The 22,428-nt window shown below is 30.9% G+C and overlaps 1 protein-coding gene across 3 annotated transcripts in view; it reads right to left on the reverse strand.

Annotated features, from left to right (window-relative positions):
* Polr3B (RNA polymerase III subunit RpIII128) overlaps positions 1-22,428 on the reverse strand; it is a 123,408-nt gene that overhangs the window by 60,493 nt on the left and 40,487 nt on the right. For all 3 annotated transcript variants that reach the window (XM_085814884.1, XM_085814885.1, XM_085814886.1), the window contains 4 exons: positions 14,566-14,715; positions 14,008-14,136; positions 7,519-7,704; positions 5,913-6,026 (listed from right to left, as the gene is read on the reverse strand). In XM_085814884.1, the coding sequence (XP_085671010.1) occupies positions 5,913-6,026; positions 7,519-7,704; positions 14,008-14,136; positions 14,566-14,715 (579 nt within the window). The remainder of the gene's footprint in view (positions 1-5,912; positions 6,027-7,518; positions 7,705-14,007; positions 14,137-14,565; positions 14,716-22,428) is intronic.

The raw sequence follows: 22,428 nt of genomic DNA on the forward strand, positions 1-22,428 counted from the left end.
ACATTAGGTATTTTTTGGAAGAGGGACAAGATGAAAAATGCGCAGCCGCCTTTACCGGGAATCGAACCACGGACCTCTGAAATACCGGCTCAGTGTGCTGATCACTACACCACGAAGGCACGCTAGGAGAGCGGAAGAAATACCTTATACATTTTTTTATCTCTTTAAATATCTTGCTGGTTATTTGTCAATTCAGTAAGGCCAAGCTCCTGGGAATTCCTGGAGCATAGTTGAACTTATTTTGGTGCTTCATCACAAAAAATGTTACCATGATGCAACACTAGAGGAAGCCAAAAAAACCCTCAAAATAAACTGATACGACAAAATGTCCATACCTTAACTGTAATTCATACCCATATCCCTTAACAGTGAAGTCACTTTTACTATGATCATATTAACAAGGCATTTTCTTTCACAAAATTAAAATATACATATTTGTATTATAAACATTTAAGCAAATGAATGATAATAGTTCTGAAATGTATTTGAAATGACTGCATGTAATTAGTTAAGATGGAAGTATCAGTGATAACAAAGAATGTGAAAATATTACAAAAAATAATCATGATTATTCACTCTCTGAAAAAAGTAAAAATGGCAAAAACATAAATATAGTATTACCTTCGTTTGCAAAGAACTTTGCTTACCCAAACTCCAAAATATTCATATAAAAATTATCGCTATAAAATATAAAGTAAAAATATGTCAAACAAATAAATCTGCATTTTACTTTTGAAAAGAGTAGTGGCTAACAAACAGATTCACTGCAATCTCTCTCTTCCATGCTGCCATGTTGATCTAGAATTTGGCTTCTGGAACTTCAATTAGCTCACCTTTCAAACTCTCAGCTTCTTCATGTGTCATGACAGTATGGATGTCACATATCCCTTTATAATTATGAAAGTACCCCTACTCTGAATTCTCCTTTGTTTTTTGTCAACGCACCCAACAGTTTACTTATGAAGTTGAGGAACAAAGTCTTTTCTTTTTTTTTGCAGATAAAAGTTCTTGGTCACAGTAAGACTTACTAGTTGTTTCTCATTTTGTTCACACAAGAAGCAAACTCTGTACATCTTCTAGACCACATGATCACTTCTTCGATATTTTTGCGATTCCTTTTGCTGCATCTAATATTCTTAGCTCTTTTTAACATTGTGCAAATATATACTGTTGTAAAAATTTTGTGTGACTTGTTATAAAATCTTCAAATGTCAACCATTACCAAACTTCTTTTTTGTTTCTTAACAATTTTTTTAACTTTGACCATAATCATTTCCTTTATCTTTTTGCCTCTCTTTTTAATGATTTTCTTCGTGACTGCCATTGTCATAGCACATTTGTTAAGGAACAGTCTCTACATTTGGAAACAAAAGAAATGCTTTAAGTCCATATACATGGTTACAATGCTACAGCAAACAGTATATGTTTGTATGGATGCTGATTAGTCTGGCATGCCAGCTGAAATCATGTATGGAATATAATTATTTAAAATTCAACTGTGAGAGAGAAATGAGATTTTGGATCAGTTATGATCACGACACTCTGCAGACAAAGCATACACATAATGCTCATATTGCGAGACCTTATTTGTTTATCAAATTTTATTAAAAAGTTTTGGTAACATTAAAAAAAATAGACCAAGTTACACAGTTTGAATAGCATACCATTAGGCAACCACATATTAAAGGTTTTTGTGCCACAATATTAAAGTCAATCAGAAATTGTTAACACTTAAATTTTCTCTTAGAGAAAAAAATAATAAAGAAATTATCACTATTACTCTCTTAAAACTCTGTTCACTTATCTATGCATTTATGCACAACCATTCAATATGGCTGTAAACATTCAATAAGGCTGTCTGTTCATTTTGCAGTTGCAATGCTTTGTAAAGTGCATTTCAATTTATTATTACTTTCACCATTTGCAAGAATTAAAAAAAACTAATAAATGCATATCTATCTTCATTATCAAGTTTATCAGGATAATGATCAAGTAACTTAACAGCAATCATAATGATAATCTTAGTAACAGACAGAAACTAAATGTACATGCTGAAACATGAAGCAGGGTTCCGATCATATTATGCCAAAGCAACAGTAGGGTTATCTGCAGGAGGGATGCCTTAGAGGACTTTATAAGAAATACTGGCTTGTATACAGGGATTTAATAAGTTAACATATTAGCATTCAGTAACCTTATATGCTTGGCTATTAGTGGGCTAAATATGAAGCAGACCAAAACTTCTTTCCAATCTCCCCCACCATAATAGCTTAATATGTAAGAAATTTCTTTTTGGAAAGACATTATGACGAATATTTCCAGTTCTTCTGTTCAGCAAATAAAAAAATACTTTTCCTAAGAGTGAAAATGGAGTTAAAGTAACCGTAATTCATACTTTCATCAAATATGTCAATAAAGGATCCTTCCATTTGATAATCAAATTACATTTTTCAATTAAAGACTGGATGTGAAATACTCTGTCTTGACTAAGCGTAAAACTCATTTTTATTTAACTTTTCCTTAAAAACTGCATATTTCAATATAAAATTCTAAAATATGTCTACTCCAAAGGATAGAACTATATTCTTTATCAGCAAATGATCTTCATTACAATCAGCATTCTTACATTAGAATAACTCCAAGTAGAGTTCAAAATGTTTATACTTCATTTCTGCTTCAAAAGGAGTAAAAAATAAGCGAGAGATTCAAGAACATAATACAGTTTATCTATGAAAAGTTCCAAAGATAAGATTCAATTTCATACTAGAGTGGAAGAGTGAAAGACTCTTTATGCTTATAAGGAATTAACCACGAGGAGAAATAGTTAATTAAGTCTATTAATGGATTTTATTATAGTCTTCAAGTACCAATTAAATGTAAAAGATATAAAGTCCTATACATAATACACACAGTAAATAGCATTTCTTACTCAGCAGTCACTAAATTTGATGAGTCCTGTAACAGTAAGGACTAATGACTAAATTAATATACGACTCCTCAGCAGAGAGATTCTTACAGTAACTCTTCAAGTGAAAGTTCCAGAAGTTTGCTAAAATTGGCCAATTAGATAATACTGTTAAAAGATACAAGAAGACAGTAAGAGAGGAAAAACATGTTTTGCTAAGGAGCTCTTGGGAGCATTTCAAATCAAAGACACAAACTAGTTATCTTCTTATAACATGGAAAGCTTGCAATCTACCAGTCTGCTGTTACACTCACTCCTATTAACTCTCCTCCCCTTTTTAAAGCTTTATTATTACACAATATTTTCTTCACACTTAATGCCATACACAATTCAGCTGCAAAATTACAAAAATTTTAAAAGCAGCATAGCAGTATACATTTAGAATTCCCGATGCAGCATTAAGTGTTGGCATACATTTTTCTTTTTTCTTTATATTTTCAGTCTTTTCTCAGTTCATCACACCAATGCTCAGTTTTCTTACTCAGATGGCTTTACAAAAAATTTGTTGCCTTTTCTCAATACTTTGTGTGTTGACTTTATTTGTTAAATATTACATTCATAGCACTTAGGCCACACACAATTCCATTCAACAGGAAAATAAAAAAATATTTAAAAACAGCATATCTTTAGAATCTCCAACAGACAGTCTCAGAAGAGATAAAAATGTTTTCCCCCCCCATATAGTGTTACCACTCCTCGCTTTGAAATCATTTAGTTAATCAAAAATTCATTAAAGCTTTACAAAATATGAAACAGATAATAAAGCAAATTTGAAATTCACACTTCGGGCTTCCAGGTGCCCATGCTTAGGTTGAAGGTTACGTTATTCAGAATTTTATGGCTCTAGGTACCATCGTTTTATTACAATACGAGAAACATGCATACATTCATGAAGATTCTTTATTACTTAATTTCTTTAAATATAATATAAGGCAATAATATCTGGTGGCAACAACTGAAAAGTGATATGCCGTTTATAGTGATTCAATGCAAAATGTCATTTCTAACTAATATCTCATATAATACTAACATTTCTTTGGGGCTAAAAATAAAATTAAAAATATAAAGCAAAATTAATTAAATTTATTCTCCATGTTTAAACTGCACTCACTTAAATTATATGTACAACAGAAATTTTACCTGAACAAAAATTATACCAGTAGAAATTATTTGAATCTGAGTTATATGTTCTTAATAAACATAAGAGAAATCTAAAAATTAGTATCAACAAAATCTCAGATAAAAAAACTGCATCTGAAATATATTTCAACAGTGATTTAAAAAGACTGGATAGGAAAAGAAAGTCATATAATGAAAGAAAATGAATACATTTAAATTAAAATATAAATGTAACTTACGCCATATGAAATACATAAATTTTGCATATAATTAATACACAAAAGATTGATAAAAATAAAAGACACTAATAAACAAGAAGCATGAAGAGGGAAAATAAACTCTTGGGAGAAAATATTTCAATTAAAAAATAAATGTAAATTAATCTAGGCGGGGAGAAAGTAGATGTACAATCTGACATAAACAAAATACATTTTCAGTATAATAATTACGCGAAGATTAACAATATAGAAACAGCAGGCAAAAAAAAAAAAAAAACAAACTAATCTATTAGAGTGTGATCTGACTACCATCTCCTCTGTAAGCCACTACTCAGAGCCACTGAACTATCAAGTACATGATAAATGAAACATAAGAAGGAATAAAGATTAAATGCACATGGGGGGATTCATTTGACTTAGAAACGAATGAGAAAGATGTGATAGACCAAATTTGAAAAATTAAATTTAGTATAAAATATGGCTGTCTAGAATTTTAGTGTCTGTATGATGTTAAAATCAGTACATACAATTTAAACTACGAAGTGTTAAAGTACTAAGTTATATAATTTAATGAAAAGATACAGAAAATACTTCAGTAAAATGTGAAAAATTATGAATGTAAAATTTAGAATTTTAATTTGCATGTCAAATATACATGTGAACTACTACCAATAATTATCACTCAAAGTGGTAAATTGCACTTTTTAAAACAAATGTAAAGGAAGTTTAAAAAGAATCTTCTTTCAAATAAATTTTAAGAAGTTAATCCTCTGACCAGCAAGGCCATATATATACAGCTTAGAAGATGTCTTTAAGAAAGTGTACATACATACATCTTGAAATATGTCAAAGAAATAGGTATAAAGTACCACAGCATTCTGATACTCTTTCTCAAAGCAGTTTTGGGGAATTCGAGCTTTCTTAGCAAAACCCTGTGCCAGTCAGAGAGTCACACATTACGATATATACCCAGTTATAGTTTCTTTCATCTGATGTAAGCGGTCATTTAAATATGCCACAATTTAAAGCAGTAATATTCTTAAAAATCAATTACTCTTTTTTTTTTTTTTTTTTTTTTTTATGAAATGTACAGTCTACTAAAGATCTAATTTGATTACTGGAGTAATGGAGAATACCAAAATAGCAGATTTAATGACTCATGGCATCACAACTACCACAATTTATCAAATCTCACTTAATGCTGTCAAAAAAAATGCCATGATTAGAGTCCAGTATTCATTATTTATAATGTTGCTGATGATATTAGTTTCAATGAAATAAATGATTCTGTTAAGAGTTTTGAAATCAAACTTTTAAATTTGTACAACAGAATTAATTAATTGTGCATCAAAAGTTTTAACTTATTAAACCTGGCATGGGCTTCATCATAATATACATTGTAAACATAAACAGCTCAAAGCATAGACTTTACATTGTAGAACTTAGGCAGAAAAAAATTAATTAAAAATATGACTGATCTGATTTGAAATAACAATTATGTTAAGGCAACAAGAATCAGCAACCTATGAGTATTACACTGATTCTTGTTGCCTTAGCACCTCAGGTAAGACTGATCTTAATTATCTTCATTTAATTTTTAGAAAAATTACCGTTGCTATAGCATTAATCAATCCATTAGTAATGATATCAGGTTTCATATGCTTTAAAGGATCAAATGGCCCAGCTTTTATCTTTGGCAGTAACTTATTGCAAATTTCTTTCAGCTATAGGAGAGATGAAAAAATGAAAAAAAGGATAAGAGTCAAATAAATAGCTTTTCAACTATGAAAAATTACAAGTAAATAATTTTTCACCATCTAACTAAAACAAACCTAAATAAAATACGAAAAAATACCAGGTAAGTATAAAAATAGTTTACAACATAAAGTAAAATATTCTTTAAAATAATTATGCAATTATTTTATTTTTCACAAATGTCTTCAGTTCTGATAGTCTACCTAAACTTAACTACAATCAAAAGACTGACAAAATGAATATACTTTCATAAGCATATTCATTACACACAATAAATACAAATTAATCAAGAAATTAAATCGAGCACTGTTTTGTAATTTCCATACTTAAAACAGCCAATCTATATGAATACCAATTTTAGTAAATAGAAACTACATCTCCCCTTAATCATGAAAGGCTTTGAAAAGCCAATTGGAGGAAACTGCTTTTTGAACGAAAATGCAATTTACATTAAGAAAAAAGTTCATAAATGTAGGAAGTTTTGAAAGAAATACATAAAAAGCAAGACTAATATTTTTTTTTTTTTTTTTTTTTAAATTTCTTCAATCACATTTTGTAGCTTCAAATCACTTCATAAAGATTTCATTTTGCCAATAAATAACAAAACCCATCTATAGGCTTAATCTATATCCCTGAAAACAAAACTGACAGAAAGATTTACTGCTATATTTTGCAACAATTATTAGCAGAACTGAAATAATCATATATGGCATGTAATATATTTCACATCCCAATATTTACATTCTGAGCGACCGAAATTTCAGAGAATTCTGCCTAATCTAGTATTTCAGCTACTTCTGGCATAAATGACAAACCAAGGCACTGATTCCATCTGATTACAGAGACTTACTAAAAGAACAGCAAAACACATTTGTTCCAGAATTGTCATCTTTGCCTATAATTCTGCTTTCATGAATCTGTTGCTTCACCCAGTACCATCATAAAAAAATTCAAAGGGACTTAAGATGAAAAATCAAAGATCAATGGGTCATTTAGAACTCCTAATGTGTCTTTAATTGTATCTAAGTAGCTAATAGAAATGTCAGCAAATCATTCTGCCGTAATAAGCCACCATCTTCAATGTTGACTGTGGTGATGAGACTCTGAAACACTAGTTTTTAGTTAGCGTGATCTATCATTGTGTTTCAGGACTTCTACGGACATAATAAGACATAACTTTTATGACCTTCTACATATCTGAGCCTAGGAATGGAACTAATGGACTGTTGGTCAAAACTACAAGAAGTTAAATTCCTAATTAAACATTAATTAGGAATTTAATAAGATAAGACAAAACTACCTTCTTATTTAAAGTATGGCTTCATAAATATCATTTCATTAAATATTTAAATTTAACAGATAAGATTCATTATAACATCACAATCAGAAAATAATGCAAACTTTCACCTTATTTCAAACAAATGTAAAAAATTTACAATATATTAATTCACATATGCATACCTCTAAATTAAATCTTTTGAATAAATCTTCAAATAACAAGGATAATAAAGAACCAGCTAATTCAAGTCTTTTATTCCCATAATAATCTCTATCATCAAGAAGTTGAGGATTTTTTTCAGCTTCTATTATCCGCTTGATCATAATGGCCATGAACACAGCTTTCACTTTGAAATTAAAATTTTCCACCTACAAAAACAAACAATCTTTATTTTACTGTACAGATAAAATTCTGCCAGGATATGTAAGAGGTTTCAATATGAAGGAAGTTGCATCAGTTAAATAGTAGATTACATGGATCTCAAATTATGGGACATGAAAAATCAATTATTAAGAAGTTCCTACAGAAAATACTGTTTGTTATCTAGTTGCGAAGGCTTACTATCTCTATGTGCATCCTTTGTCAGAAACGTTACAGGACAAAGGTCGTAAAAAAATAGAAAATTCCATTTACCAAGCAATGATCCTAGCTGCTATCAAAGTACTCCTCTTGGCTATCTATACCATACTTGCCAACCTATGCCACTCATAAAACAGGAGATTTTTTTTTTTAAGAAATCAGGAGATTTTTCACAAAATGATAAAAATATAGTTTTTAATAATGAATTAACTTTAAATAGTTACTATTCTTAAATGCAAGTAACACAAAAATACCTTACACATAACATTTTTATTACTTGCATTATTTAAGAAAACCAAACAAAAAGACACTTTAATCAGTTTTCATACAAATCTTATGAACAGTGGTAGATTTTGCTTTCGTATTCAGAATGTTATGAACAGTGGCAGATTCATGCTTAGCTAAACTTACAGTAATCGGAAAATGTTTCGTGTGTTGAGCAATTTTTTTATTTTGAGAGAAATCTGTATCAGCTTTACGTTTATATTTTGCAGTATTACTTTGAGAACTGCCAGTTGAATTGCTTAATGGTGCAGAAATTACTTTATTTTTCTCAAATCTATTTTTAACAATGTAAGTAGTAACTACACCTCCATTTACTTTAAGTATTTTATAACTTTCAATAGAGCCTTTTATCTTAACTCTCGAAGCATTCACTTCTTTAAAAAATGCAAAAAGGTTCCATTGATCGAGGATTCTAGATAATTTCTTTAATGACAGCCAACGTGTACACAAATATTTCAAAATTTTTCTCATTTCAGTATTATGCAGATGTTGGAACTGTTTCAATTTTTCCTTCCTTTTAGAACTCCTTTCAAGATAATAATAAATATCAACAATGTGTTCATCCACATTTATTGATAAAGAAGCTGCCCCTTTTACAGCTGCTAAATTTAAGAGGTGACAGGTGCACCTCATAATCTGCAAATCTGAATTTTCCTTTCTTAAGATGCCTGCAACACCAGTCCTTAAGCCTAACATTACTGATGCATTATCGGCATCAAGTGCTAAGCAATTATCCAGAGGGACTGCATTTTCTTTTAAAGTTTTAATAATTAGCTGTGCTATATTAAAGCCTGTCGAATGTCCTTCTAAAGTGAGGACAGAAAGTAAACTGCACTCAATTTCTGAAGATTCTGGATTAAAAAAAGAAACAACAATTGGATACAGTTTTGAATCGGTATTATTGCTTCCATCCGTAGAGAGGCAGAACGGAGCTGTTTTAATGCAATCAATAACTGAAGATTTATTTATCAAACCCATTTCTTTAACAATTGCATATGTTTTCATCCTTGCAATTGAGTATTTCTTAGCGATTTCACTATTGAGAAACATTTTTCTAAATAAAGCTGCAGCGTGATCCTATGCATTCAGTGGCAGGTTGTGCTCCAGTAAAAAGGCAGAGAACAGACATTCTGCATTAATAATTTTTTGTTCCTTTGTTTCGGAAGAAAAATTTAATTTTTCATTTTTTTCAAAACAACTCTTGTCCTTGTGTTTTTGTGTACACACAAGATTGAGAACATCCGCCCTTCCACCATGCAAAATTGAAAAATCGCAACAACGGACGGTACACATCGCAAATTTATTACATTTCCTTGAGGAAATAATGGAAGGAAAGTCAACTGTGTGCTATTTTTGAAACATACGGAAGTATTTCACCTTTCTCGCAGACATAACAAAAGATGGTAATTTCTAAAACTATTTCCCGAAGGCATGTGTACTCACACAACTCAGAACAAGATGAATGAAATAACTAAAGAACATCCAAATAACAGCCTTGAGGTTGCTTTGTGCTCATTGACTAATATATGTCAGATGACATGCAGTGCAGCTCGATGCCCATTGGAGAACGGTGTTTCTGGATATGTATGCTCTCACTCACAAAGCAGAAATTCTCATCTGATTCACAAGGTTTTCTTTTAGATATAATCTAGAGAAAATTCAATTGCTTTCAGACGTCTAAAACCACTTTTTTTTTTTTTTTTTTTTTTTTTTTTTTTTTTTTTTTTTTTTGTTCCTATAACAAAGTATTAAGCCAAGTTCTATAAAAATCGTGAAAAATTTTAATAATAAGAAAAAGTTGGGAGAAATGTATTGTAAATCGGGTTAGCGGAAGAGCAGTCGAAAATCGGGAGTCTCCCGCCTAAATCGGGAAAGTTGGCAACTCTGCTATACAGAACTGCCAACATTTCTGGAGGTCTTGGAAGCAAGCACAGAAATCTTGCAAGCTTGCAAGCTCATTTGTCACAGCTCGTTGAATGTCTGCAATAATCTTGACAAACCTTTCCTTTCAATCACCTTTTCACTAATGGAAACAAGAAAAAAATCACAATAATCTTTGACATAAATGTGTGATCACTTCTGGCTCTATGTAATAGTTCAGCAGAAACTCTTCATCTTTCCTCTCTGTGTTCATCTGTTAGTAAGTGAGGGATGATTCTTGCATTAGGTTGCCATTTTCCTAAATCTTCACATAAAATCTTATGACACACATCATAACTGAAGTTCAGTTTTAATGTAATATGCACAGTTACATGATGGTCTTCTTGTGATAACTGCCTTACACGCTCTACATTTGCATTGGTATCAGCTCTGGAACACTTTTGCACTGAATCTCTGCCTTCACGAAACCTTTGAACCACTCGAAAACACAACTTCTTGAAAGTGTCTCACCTACATTATGCTTGCTTAATCATATTCCATGTTTCATTAGGGGCTTCCCCGAGCTTAACACAGAACTTAATATTTACTCTCTGCTCCCAAGCAGCATCCATTGTGTCACCTTAACAAATGCAACAACAATCCAAACAGTGTGTTGCTATGCACAGCCCTGCCACCTACTAAGTTTGCGTGGAAACATGGCCACGGTCACGTCAAGTAAGAACGCATACCACAGGGTTGCCACTCAAACAGAAGAATGAAATTCCCTGACATTTCCAGGTTTTCCAGGTATGTTTCGAGAAAATTCCATTCTATCCGCATAACGTACGTTGGCTGTGCTAAGAGGTAAATTAATTATGGTATTACTTGTACTGTGTAGCAAATTCACTTAATTATTCAATAAATCCCAGAGACACATTTATTCTTAATTATTCTTGATACACTTTGTTTGATAATTTTGTTTACTTTTCCGCTTAAAAAACTTAATAAAATTTAAGATATATACATTAGATAACAACTGTATGTTTTATTTAATTATTACTCATGATCATCCCCAGTTCAACACGAGGCTAATCCGGTTCTTATAAATCGCTACGCAATGCTAAAAGTTAGGTTAGATTTTAGGTAAATTTAATTTGTGTGAGGTGTATTCTTAAAAGGCACCTTAACACTTGAAAACACAAATATAATTATAATAGGGGTTGTTTTCTCCACTGAAGATTGAGATTAGAATCTGCCCAATCTGGAATAAAATAAGGCTTTTTTTGCAGACATTCTGCAGCTAAACGAAAAAAAGAAATCTATTTAATGATATTTTTTTACTAAATTGAGGTATTTTATATTTATTTCGCAGCATACATAAGGAAAAAATATGTGCATTAAATTTCGTGATGTCATCATACTGCCAGAATTAATTTCAGGATTATGCCAGAGAAAATTTCCTGAAATTTGGAAATATTATTTACTAATGATAAATAAATTTAGAGGGTTGAAGCAACATTAAATGATATGAATAACATAAAAATAAAGATAATTACTTAAAATTTAATTAGAGTAATCAACAATATTTTAGTGAATATAGTTATATTACATGGTTATCCTAGATGATTGATTACTATTTTTTTATTTTACTGCAAAATGACAAGGTAAATTAAAAAGAAAAGAAAAAAAAAAAAAAAAGGTTTTGCGGTAAAATCCTAGTATACGATACGGCCTTCGCATGATTTTGAAAATTGTCGCCAAGAACAAAATGACCCGTTTACTGCTCATCATCATGTCGCCTAATCCCGCTGTACCATACATGGAGATTGTTCTCACCAAAGAACGTCTATGTAAAAAGCGGAGGAAAAATTGGCCAAGGGATTTGGCGATGGAACCTGGCGGCCAGAATTTCCCTCTCCGCGATGTGTACCGGAAATTGAGAAACGTGTTAAGAAGAAACGTTCTTTGGCAAAAAAGAAAACTACGAAAATCCGTTTTTAAATTATTGCGAAAAATCCAAGAAGAAACGTTTTATCAAAGAACGTTTTTTCTTGGATTTTTCGCAATAATTTTAAAAACGGATTTTTGTAGATTCCCCCCCCCTCAAAATAACTAATCCATGAATTAATTTACTTGCGCCAAAAAATATTTTCTTTTCCTTTAGAGTTTAAAGACATTTTAAACGATATTCATTTTATGAACTCTTGATAACGTGACCTTCGAACTTTGACACCGGTTTCGAGCTTTGGCGACAGATATATCACACATGCACAGCTGTTTCCTGCTATGATGGAACCGAGCCACATCTGTTGCAGAGAGGTTTTCCTTCTTTATAATACATATTTTTTTTAATTCTAACCTTCATGGTACCATATACTAGGATTAAACCCATTTTGTTTTATACGAGAACAGGTACTTTCTTTAGTTCATGCACTGCACATGCGATTCTCGAGGTTACTGGAAACCAAAAGTTGTGGGAAACTTGCTTTGCCTTTCTAAAAAGACAATCAAATTGGAGCTGCGAAAATTGGCTCTATGCCAGCTGCCTGAATGACACTCACATGATACACAATTCGGCAAAAAAGTTCTCTCTTCCGACGTCGGCGCAAAACTCGCCTTTTTTAGCATCACCGTTGTATGAAATTCCCTGACTTTTCCAGATTTTGACTAAAACACTTAAACTCCCTGACTTTTTTGGTCAATTTCCGAATTCCCTGACTTTTTCCGGTTTTTCCAGTAGCGTGGCAACCCTGATACCAGGCAACATAAAAACAACATCTGTTCCTTTTTAGTACTGCAAACTCAGAAATAAAAAAAATTGTCCTGGAACTTTTCTGACTAAGGATATATTTGGTAATATAAGACTATATCTACTATTTTAAATGTAAGTCTTTTCTCTACATATACCCAAAACACTGAATAATGGATGCCAATATAAAGTTAAAGATTTTGGAGCAGGATATATATTTTTTCTTAAAGTTTTTTTTTTTTTTTTAATGTGAAAAATAATGTAATAAAAATGGAAATTTAGAATAAAAGGAGATATGAAATTCACTGTGGAATAAAATTACATGCTCCCTCGCCTCATGCTGACTGCTCATGCTGACTGCTTCTGACAGCTTATTTTATCCAAAGTATCCTCCCATGTTACTAGTTACTCTTTAAAAAACCTGTTCATAATCTTGAATACTTAATTTGAGTACTAATCCTAATTTACCACCCATAGTTACATCTTATATACTTCTAACAAAATCTTACTTCCAACATCATTTTATTTCCAAATACATATTCGTAGAAAATAAAATGAAACACTATTTTAGTCTTTCAAAATATAATCGCAATATTTCAGACTTTGAAACTTTCAAATTCAAAAGCAAATGTAGAGGAACAGGGAAACATTTTACAATTAACCACAAAATGTTAAGTTATGAATTCACTTTTGTTTTTTCTTTTGTTGAAAAATTTTACAAAATTGGATAAAGAGATTAAGTAGTTTAGTTTCAAGTTGTCATCATTTTATATGGCATGAATTAAAAACAAATTTTTACAAATAATAATTTGAAAAATCCGTTTCATTTGCTTTGAATTTCCATTTTTATATTCCATATTTTGAACACAGGATCAATGCGAATGTTACTTGAATGAATGAAATGAATACTGCATTCAACTGAAAATGTTTGGTTGCATTTTATTTATTCCAAACTTATGTGAATCAGCTGTAAAGCTCTTTTTTAAATTAATGAATACAAAATATGTTTCTAAACAATATACATATTTCTTTAACAGAATGAAATAATACTTTGCACTTTGTTAAAACACCCTTTAAATGTAAGATACAAATTTCATTATAACAAAATAAGTAACAGAAAAAAAAAATATCTAGAATCTATTAGCATATTAATTTCATAATTACAAATTATCATAGAATGTAAATTACTTGTACATACTGGAACATGAGCTAAAACTGTTGTAGCTAAGAGATCCCTGGCTTCATCAATAGGAGTTTTCTTTTGTGCAGCAGATGCAGAGTTCCAAAATTTTCTCTGCCTCAGTTTACTTCCCATGTATCGTAAGGCCTATATTAAAAAAGAAAAAAGTACGCTTATAACAAAATGTAAATAAGGTCCTCGGAAAGCTTAACAGGATTAAATAAAATTATAATTCACAGTTTACATTAACTATTATTACTCACGAAATTTTTTAAATATCAAGTATATTTCATCAGTTTAAAAATAACTACTTTAAAAACACAAAAGGGAATCCCCAAATGCAAACTATGCAGAACAGAATATTGGTATATTTAAATACATAAGAATACTTATTGTTATATACATGCTTTTCTTGTACAATTTGAAGTATAAATAAATCTTCTAGATTTTACATTTTTGCTTCAAAACCAGGTTTAATATGACCTGTCCAACAATTATTTAAAAATGAACATTTATTCAAAGCATTACAAGACACAAATGCATATACCTTAATATATATAATCATGCAAATCTTACTTGAGTTTGAGTATATACTTCAGCTCGACGACAATCATCTATGCAGGGAAAAAGTTTTGTCAAAGTACTCTCATCAGTACCAATCATCTGAACTATCTCTTGATCACATTCAAAGCCCATAGCTTTGAAAACAATTACAATGGGGATATCCTGCAATATGGGGGGAAAAAATGTGTTTAAGTTATTTTATTAAACATATTAAAAAATGCTCTTAAAATAAATTTTAACTTCAGCTTGATTTCTGGCTTAAAATGATTGCAAATCAATAATTATCCACTACATACAGGGGGAGGGCATAAACAGTAGACCATGCTTTGATGTACCGTAACTTCCAGCAGATTTGGCACGAAAAGAAAGCAGATTACTTATTTTGTAATATAAACACTCTCTAATATGAGTTTTTCATTGTGTGATCTATCGCAAGTTGTCAGTATCAACACAGGCCTGTCATCAAAAACACACATTTCACCAAGATTTTGCACACCGTTCATGAAGAATAGCAGTAAGTTAACCACATCTTTCAGGTCTTGTAGGATGTTGGTGTTGCGGTAACAAATTTTAACTTTAAATACCACAGGGAAAAAGTGATAGGGTGGGATGAAGCGAGTGGACCCAGTCATCTAAATGGACAGAAATGTCTCATCTGCATTGTTATGGCAAAACGAGGAGGAACTTGATTCCGCTGCTACCAAAACTAATTAACGCGGTCTCTCTGTGAAGTAATGGCTAAACAGTGTCCCTACTCAGCTCCACGTAATTCTCACCATTGATGCCAACTTCAAAGAAGAAAAGGCCTTCAATGACACCTTGGATCTTCATACACACCTCCCCAGACCATGATACCAGAACTTTTATCATCATATTCAACTACAGCATTTAGATTAGACTTATAACAGTATATACAATTATGTTTGTAATGGACTACCAGACAGGAGATATTTGGCATCATCAGTCCATACCACTCTGTTCCAGCTGCAGGTACTCTTCTAACTTGGTGAGCCACTTTTCAGCAAATTGCAAGTGGCAATCAGGATCATCTTCATTCAGCATGTTGATGAGTCTTGAATAATATAATTTCAGTTTCATATCTTTGAGCATTTTCTGTAATGACGCTCTGAGAATTACTAGTGATGCAGATTAATGGCATGCTGGTTTGAATTTGTGGGGTGATGACACTAATACCTAATTTAGCTCTTTGTTCTTGGCCATGTTGACAATATTGGGTCTCCTCATCTGCGGCATATCTAGTATGGAACTGAATTGAAGTTTTGTTTAAATGTGCGAACAGCTTTAGAATATCACACCTCTGCCATATATTACGAGTTAAAGCCATACAAAAATGCACTTCTGCTAATAGTTACAATAATTTCAACTGTGATCTGTTACTAATGGACTAGTCAGCAATTATAAATTTTTTCAACAAAAATAGAAAACTTAGATTAGCATCTTTTACCAGTTTACTACTCTGTAATATATATAGCCCATTGACACATAAACTTTCTTATACCCCACAAAATGAATTAATGTGATTGAGGAATATACAAGAAAGCCTCCATTTTCTCATTCTTTGCCCATGTTGAATCAATTCCTAATGCCTCTTCAGCACACCAAGCAAGTGACAGAAACGCCAAGATTTGGGCTACGTGTAGTTTGAGACATCATTTTAAATTTCAGCTTTTAAAAAGTTGCAGTATTGCAGACAGCATCTATAGGCAGTTGGCACCTTGCAATAAGATAACTTTCTGACAGTGCATTTATTTTGAATTATGTTCTTTAAGCTGTTGTCACCATATAACTATAATGAGCACTGCTTACAAATGTAAAAAATTACATGTTCTAAAAAATATTCTGCAAAACTGTAAAATTCCTATTCTAAAAAATGTTAAGTTACTGAACTCAACTAACCTTCTAAATAATAATAATAATAATAAAATAAAAAATTTTTAAAAAAAACCTACACTTTTATTGTGGAAAGGTGGTCTTTGATCATTACCTGAAGAGCGAAATCATTGATGTTTCCGTGAGATTTACTCTTTAGCTTAAAAGCATGGATCCAAGTTTCTTCACCAGGAATAATTTATTGAAAGTAGGTGTTTTCTCATCTTTTGCAATGGCACTTAGAAAATTTTCTGCTCATTTTATGAAAGCAATAACTGCATTTATTTCACCATGCAAAACAGGGTTCATGCTATTAAATTTAATAAGGAAAGAATTTTTAGGGAAGCTTTTGTTTGCATATAATTCTATATATTCCTTTCAGAAAATATTTAAACCCCCTTCCTAATGAGCTAACTTACCATTAACATTTTTTTACAGCTTTAGCATCAGTAACAATTAATTATGCACTTAAATCTTCAAGATTATATATTTACATTATGGCATGGTATATATAATTTCTCAAATTCAGAAATTCCTGATTTTGAGAAAGTAAAAATATCTGGAATTCTGGCTATATCCGGACCACAATAACCTGATGGATTTTTATAGCAAATAGCTAGAAAAGCAATCTAATTTAATATTCATATAATTATTTAAATTCCATCAGAACACCAAGGAAATTTCAAAAGAAATAAAATACATATTACAATACATATGATAATGCTATAACTATAAAATGAGTAAGAAAGAAATTAAAAAGCTTTATTTATTTTATTGAAAAAATATAGATTAATGAGAAAAAATAACTGGTATAGTACAAAGTCAGAGATCTGAACATCCAATATCCAGAGCTCCAAACCACCAACATACAAACAAGACATGCCATACAAAAAAAAAAAAAAAAAAAAGTTTAGGAATGGAAAATTTAATATTTAATAAAAAGAAGCAGGTGTGCCATAAATGTGATCCCCCCCCTCCTGACTCACTGAGATTAATTTATGTCACTTTCAGACACCTGCCAGCTATGGAATTACTCCACTACAATAACAAAACTGAACTGACCTTGTAATGATGTTAAACCGTGATTACACTTTCAGTCCTTGAATGATTATTGAGAAACACATTTTTCTGACTTAAACAGAAGTGATGTCCTATTGTTGCTAAGTCTACATGTCATCTTATTAGATTTAAACTGATAGTCTAAAAATCTGAAAATAGCAACAATTTCATATCTCAAACTTTGTACTAAAGATAAAAGAAATCTTCAGTGATACAGTTATAACAGCCATATTTTCTTTCCTTCAAATTTGGTTGCCATTTCAAAAATTGCATTACACTCAGAAATTTCTTCAATGTATTAGCTTATTTGAAAATTTCTTTTCTTTATCACTAAAACATACAATCTAGACACAAAATTTTGGCCTCCTTCGTAAAAATATGAGATAGAATGCAAATAATTATAGATGACCATTTGTGAATCTCCACAGATTATTTAAAAAAAGAGAATCCAACAGACAATGGCAGTTTTACTAAATCTATATATGAGCAAAATACCACAGACTCATCACAAGATTTCCGAAACTATACATTCGATTGACTTGAAATTTTGCATAGTTACTCATCCCACAATGCAGACGTGCACTAAGAATGGATTTTACGTAAATCTTGTCCAAAATGGACTTTTGTTATACAATAGAAGTTTCTCATACATTTGGTTTTCAAATCCAAGTTCAGAACTTTCTTTTATTTTTGCCAAAACTAGATATGAAATACAATGTTGCCAATGAATGCATTTTTCTTTAAAATTATTAAACTGGTAAGTAACTTGCATCTATCCAATGAATACAAACAACATTTAAATCAACTTATGACAACAGTTAAATATTATATAAACTTTAGTTTTATGTTGGCAATTTTTCATGATGTAGACCTATTGGGAATCCCACCACGTTAAATAATGGGGATGAATCCCAATCACATTACCTCATGGGTGACGTGGAAATCTGTGAATGACAGATTCACTGACTGGCATTATATTTCCCGACTTTAAATTTAAAAAAATTTACATTAATTATCAATTCGAAATTAGACATTTTGTCCATACAAGAAGTCTAGGTTCATGTTCAAATAGATAGTGCAGCTAATAAATTTAATAAAAGCAGAATCATTCTTCTGAAAAATTAATTAAAAGAGAGTTAGTAAACATTGTCCAAATAGATCATATAAAAACAATATAACAAATGCTAATCATACATTAATAAAAAAACAGTATAACATGCTTTTTTAACCATTTTATCAAAATGTTTAATTTTTACTTCCATTTACAAAGTAAAAAGGAAATATTGTAATCGTGAAAAATTTCGGGTATCATATTTGAAAAAATATCCATTTTGACCGCTAGCAAATTCAACTTACCGCTGTTTTCACACGGCATTTATATGTAAGGACGCTATAAAGGAAGGTATATGTAAGGTATAAATGAATTATAAAACTGATTTAAAATGGATTCAGAAGAGATTTTTTCATGGTGTGCGTACGTATGCATGTACCTTGCAGAACTCAAAAACGTGTAGCCTTAGAATGTTGAAATTTTGTATATATGACTGCTATAACATGTAGATGTGCACCTCCTATTTTGGTTGCAATCAGACACACCAAAAGTATATATACATATAAATATACATATATATATATATTGACTCCGTTACTCAGTTTTCTTATTCTTATATATTTGCAAATTGTGCATTTTTTCATATAAAAATGATTGAATTATGTTGTTCTTATCTTCTGGTTAAGGTTTTTATGCCTTTAGTTAAACCTGCATGTTATTGTACGCTAATCTAGAGAAACTAAGCTTCACAACAACAAAGTAATGTCTTCTTTTATTATTGCGAATTAAATTATGCTTAATCCATTCTGGAATTATCATTTAAGTTGTTAAATTATCCCACATATTGACTCAGCATATCTTCCACAACAAATTATAAGTCAGGTTCTACGCCTCCAGTGTCTTTGCTGAGTGAGACCAAAAGTAAACTTTCAGGTTTGCACACCGAAAAATCTGCCTTTTTGCCCGCTGGCCGAATTGCTTGTTTTTATATAGAAACTGTAATTTTAATTGTAAAAAACATTTTTAATTGCTTTAACTGTATTTGGTGTTTTATGTTTTTTTATATCTTTCAATTTTTAATATAGATATTTAGAGTTTTTATGTATTTTCGCCTTGTCGTGAAGTAAGAACTGAATTAATTGAATGAGAAATATATCTCTAATGAAATTCAAGGAAATAAGCTTAAATGAAAGGCAGGAGAAAATGTATACAATTTAATATTCTGTAAAAAAAAAGTCATATGGTATTTACACCAGATTTTTTAATAATTCATTTCTTTGCATACTTTTTCACCTTTTTTACTAATTTTACCACCTGAAATCCGAAAGGGGAAAATTATGTGAATATTTTAACTTCTGAAGTGCATGGTTACAGTAAGAATGAAGAACAGTCATTGATAAACTAGAGGTAACTACCACTACAATTATTTCTTTAACCCATTAACCGCCAAAACTACAAGGAATGTTTCTTTTCTCATGAAAATAATAACAAATATTAAATTAAGCATTTATAACATAAATTTACATTTAAAATTAAAAAAATGCTCTTACCTGTGGAAAAAGCAAGTGTTGCGTTTGCGCAATATCAGCGGAATAAGACTACGGATGTTTAGTGAGTAGGATTATACTCGTATGATGTTTCTTTTGAATGGAGCACAGGATTACTTTTTAGTTGTATAATATTTTATAAATCTACAAATCACTTGTAATTAATTTAATATTAAAATATACATTGTATTTCTTTTACAAATACAGATTATTTCATTTGAAAGATTCAAGCATGAAAAGCTTGATTACGATCATGATGTAAAGCTACATTACATACTTTGCATCTATAAACAGTCTGGCTATGGTACTTTTTATAACAAAGTCTTTTGTTATCAACGGACTTTGCGATAAAATGTCTACCATCTCCATGCAATGGTTTGAATGCTGAATTTACCAGGTCTTCCTGTTGCTGATCTATGTCTAGCTAATTCTACACTCTCAATAGGAGTTTGCAAAAGAAATAATGCATTTTCGCGTGTGAAATCTAAAAGAGACTTTATATTTCCAGTAGTAAAAAGTGGTGATATTTAGTAAGTTTAGATACGGTCTCACCTCATATAATTTATCAGTATTGTCAAATGCAAATTCTGTTTCATATTCCTGTACTGCAAATGTGATATCAATTCTCGTACAACAGGAACATAATGTCCTTATCAAAAGACCAATACATTTTTTCTTGAGGTAAAGATTGATATCCTGTAAGCAATAATATTCCACCACTAAATCTTCTCATATAGGCTTCAGATGCAATAAATTTTGGGGCTCTTTTTTTTTTTTTTTTTTTTTTGCTGAGCGTACATATTTGTCTGTTCAACGAGAAGAGAGGAAATGTCTAAACCAAAAAGAAAATCGAAAATCTGTGCACTAGTTTTACCTTGTGCTTTGTCTTTTATAATTTCTCTTCTATCTCTTTCTTCATGTCTTTCCGGAGACATAACTAACAATTCCTTTTTTATCCACTTCAAGATTTCAGTCTTCTGCTTTTAAATTTTTAGTCTGACTATAACTGCTTTTAGAAGGCTGAAACTTACTTCTTACGTGAATTTCAGCTTCTACAGCAGTATCATTTGATAAAATATCATTATCATAATTTAAAACATTGTTATTCCTTTCTTCTTCGTCACTAGCCTCTGCAATTTCTGGGGGAACAACAACAATATCAGTTTCATTCTGGTCATTATTAACATTATCATCATCTGTTTCTTCACCAAAAAATCTTTCAAGGGCTTCTTCTGATGTAAGATACCTCATTCTAGGTACTTTAAACAACCAGAGCATGAACCAGAACATCGAAAGGAACGAGTGAAAAAGGAGATTGACTACCCGTTTCCTGCTGACTATGCGTCAATGCAACACCTGTTTTCCCTTCCTTCCCAACACAAATATAAACATCTGACTGATGTAATGTTCTGATAAACGGTGACCTAGACTAAAAATAGATCACTCATAAAGATGGCGATTCTTTCGTTAAATATTTTCAGCAAAATTACCCAATCGAAAATTTTGCTTAAAGTATGAGATTAATTATTATAAGCAAAATGATTGTTGAAGACAAATATTTTTTTACAGAAATAATCTTCATAATATTCCCTACACAAAATCATCTGCTGGTATAAAATATCTTGGGTAGTTATATTTATAGATGCATTTATTTTGACCGTTGCGTCAACGCAGCACCAGCGGCTAATGGGTTAAAGGAAACCTATGTTCTAATAGTAATACACAGTAATATTAATATTATAATATCAGATAAGGTATTTTCTTGTAGCTCATTTTCATTGTTGCCTCTGCTACACCTTAGGACTAAAATCCTCCATAAATAATTACAGCAAGTTCAGCTAAGTAAAATTGTAGACTTAATGTCATTTCATGTTTGCTTTGCTGTAATGGGTCAGTTTTGTATTAGGCTGGCATAATGTTCAACAGTTACAAGGGAAAGGTTCAGAATGATCTTCGCAGATAATTTGGGAGAGTTTGTCATCATTAATAAAATGAAAACAATCAGTGCATGGACGAAGCCATTTTAATATTTAAGGAAGCTCATTCTCTGAATGCACCGAGGAAGAGGAAAATTACATATATATTTTTTAAAAATTTAGAACTTGGTGATAAAAAGATAAGGGGGGAAAATATCTGAGGATATATGGTATTTTTTGTTTGTTTATTATTATTATCATTGTTTTTTAAGGAAGCATTAGAATAGTAACATTACTATATGCTCTATTAATTTTCAAACTTATTAACATAGACTTAAAATTAAGCAAACTAATTCCACTAGCTAGAGATACAGATTGTAGATTTCAGTTTTTCTATATCAAACATATAAAA

Source organism: Stegodyphus dumicola, chromosome 4 (assembly GCF_044657685.1).
Source record: "Stegodyphus dumicola isolate Sdum_Otavi_A_Nest chromosome 4, ASM4465768v1".
Classification (NCBI taxonomy): domain Eukaryota; kingdom Metazoa; phylum Arthropoda; class Arachnida; order Araneae; family Eresidae; genus Stegodyphus; species Stegodyphus dumicola.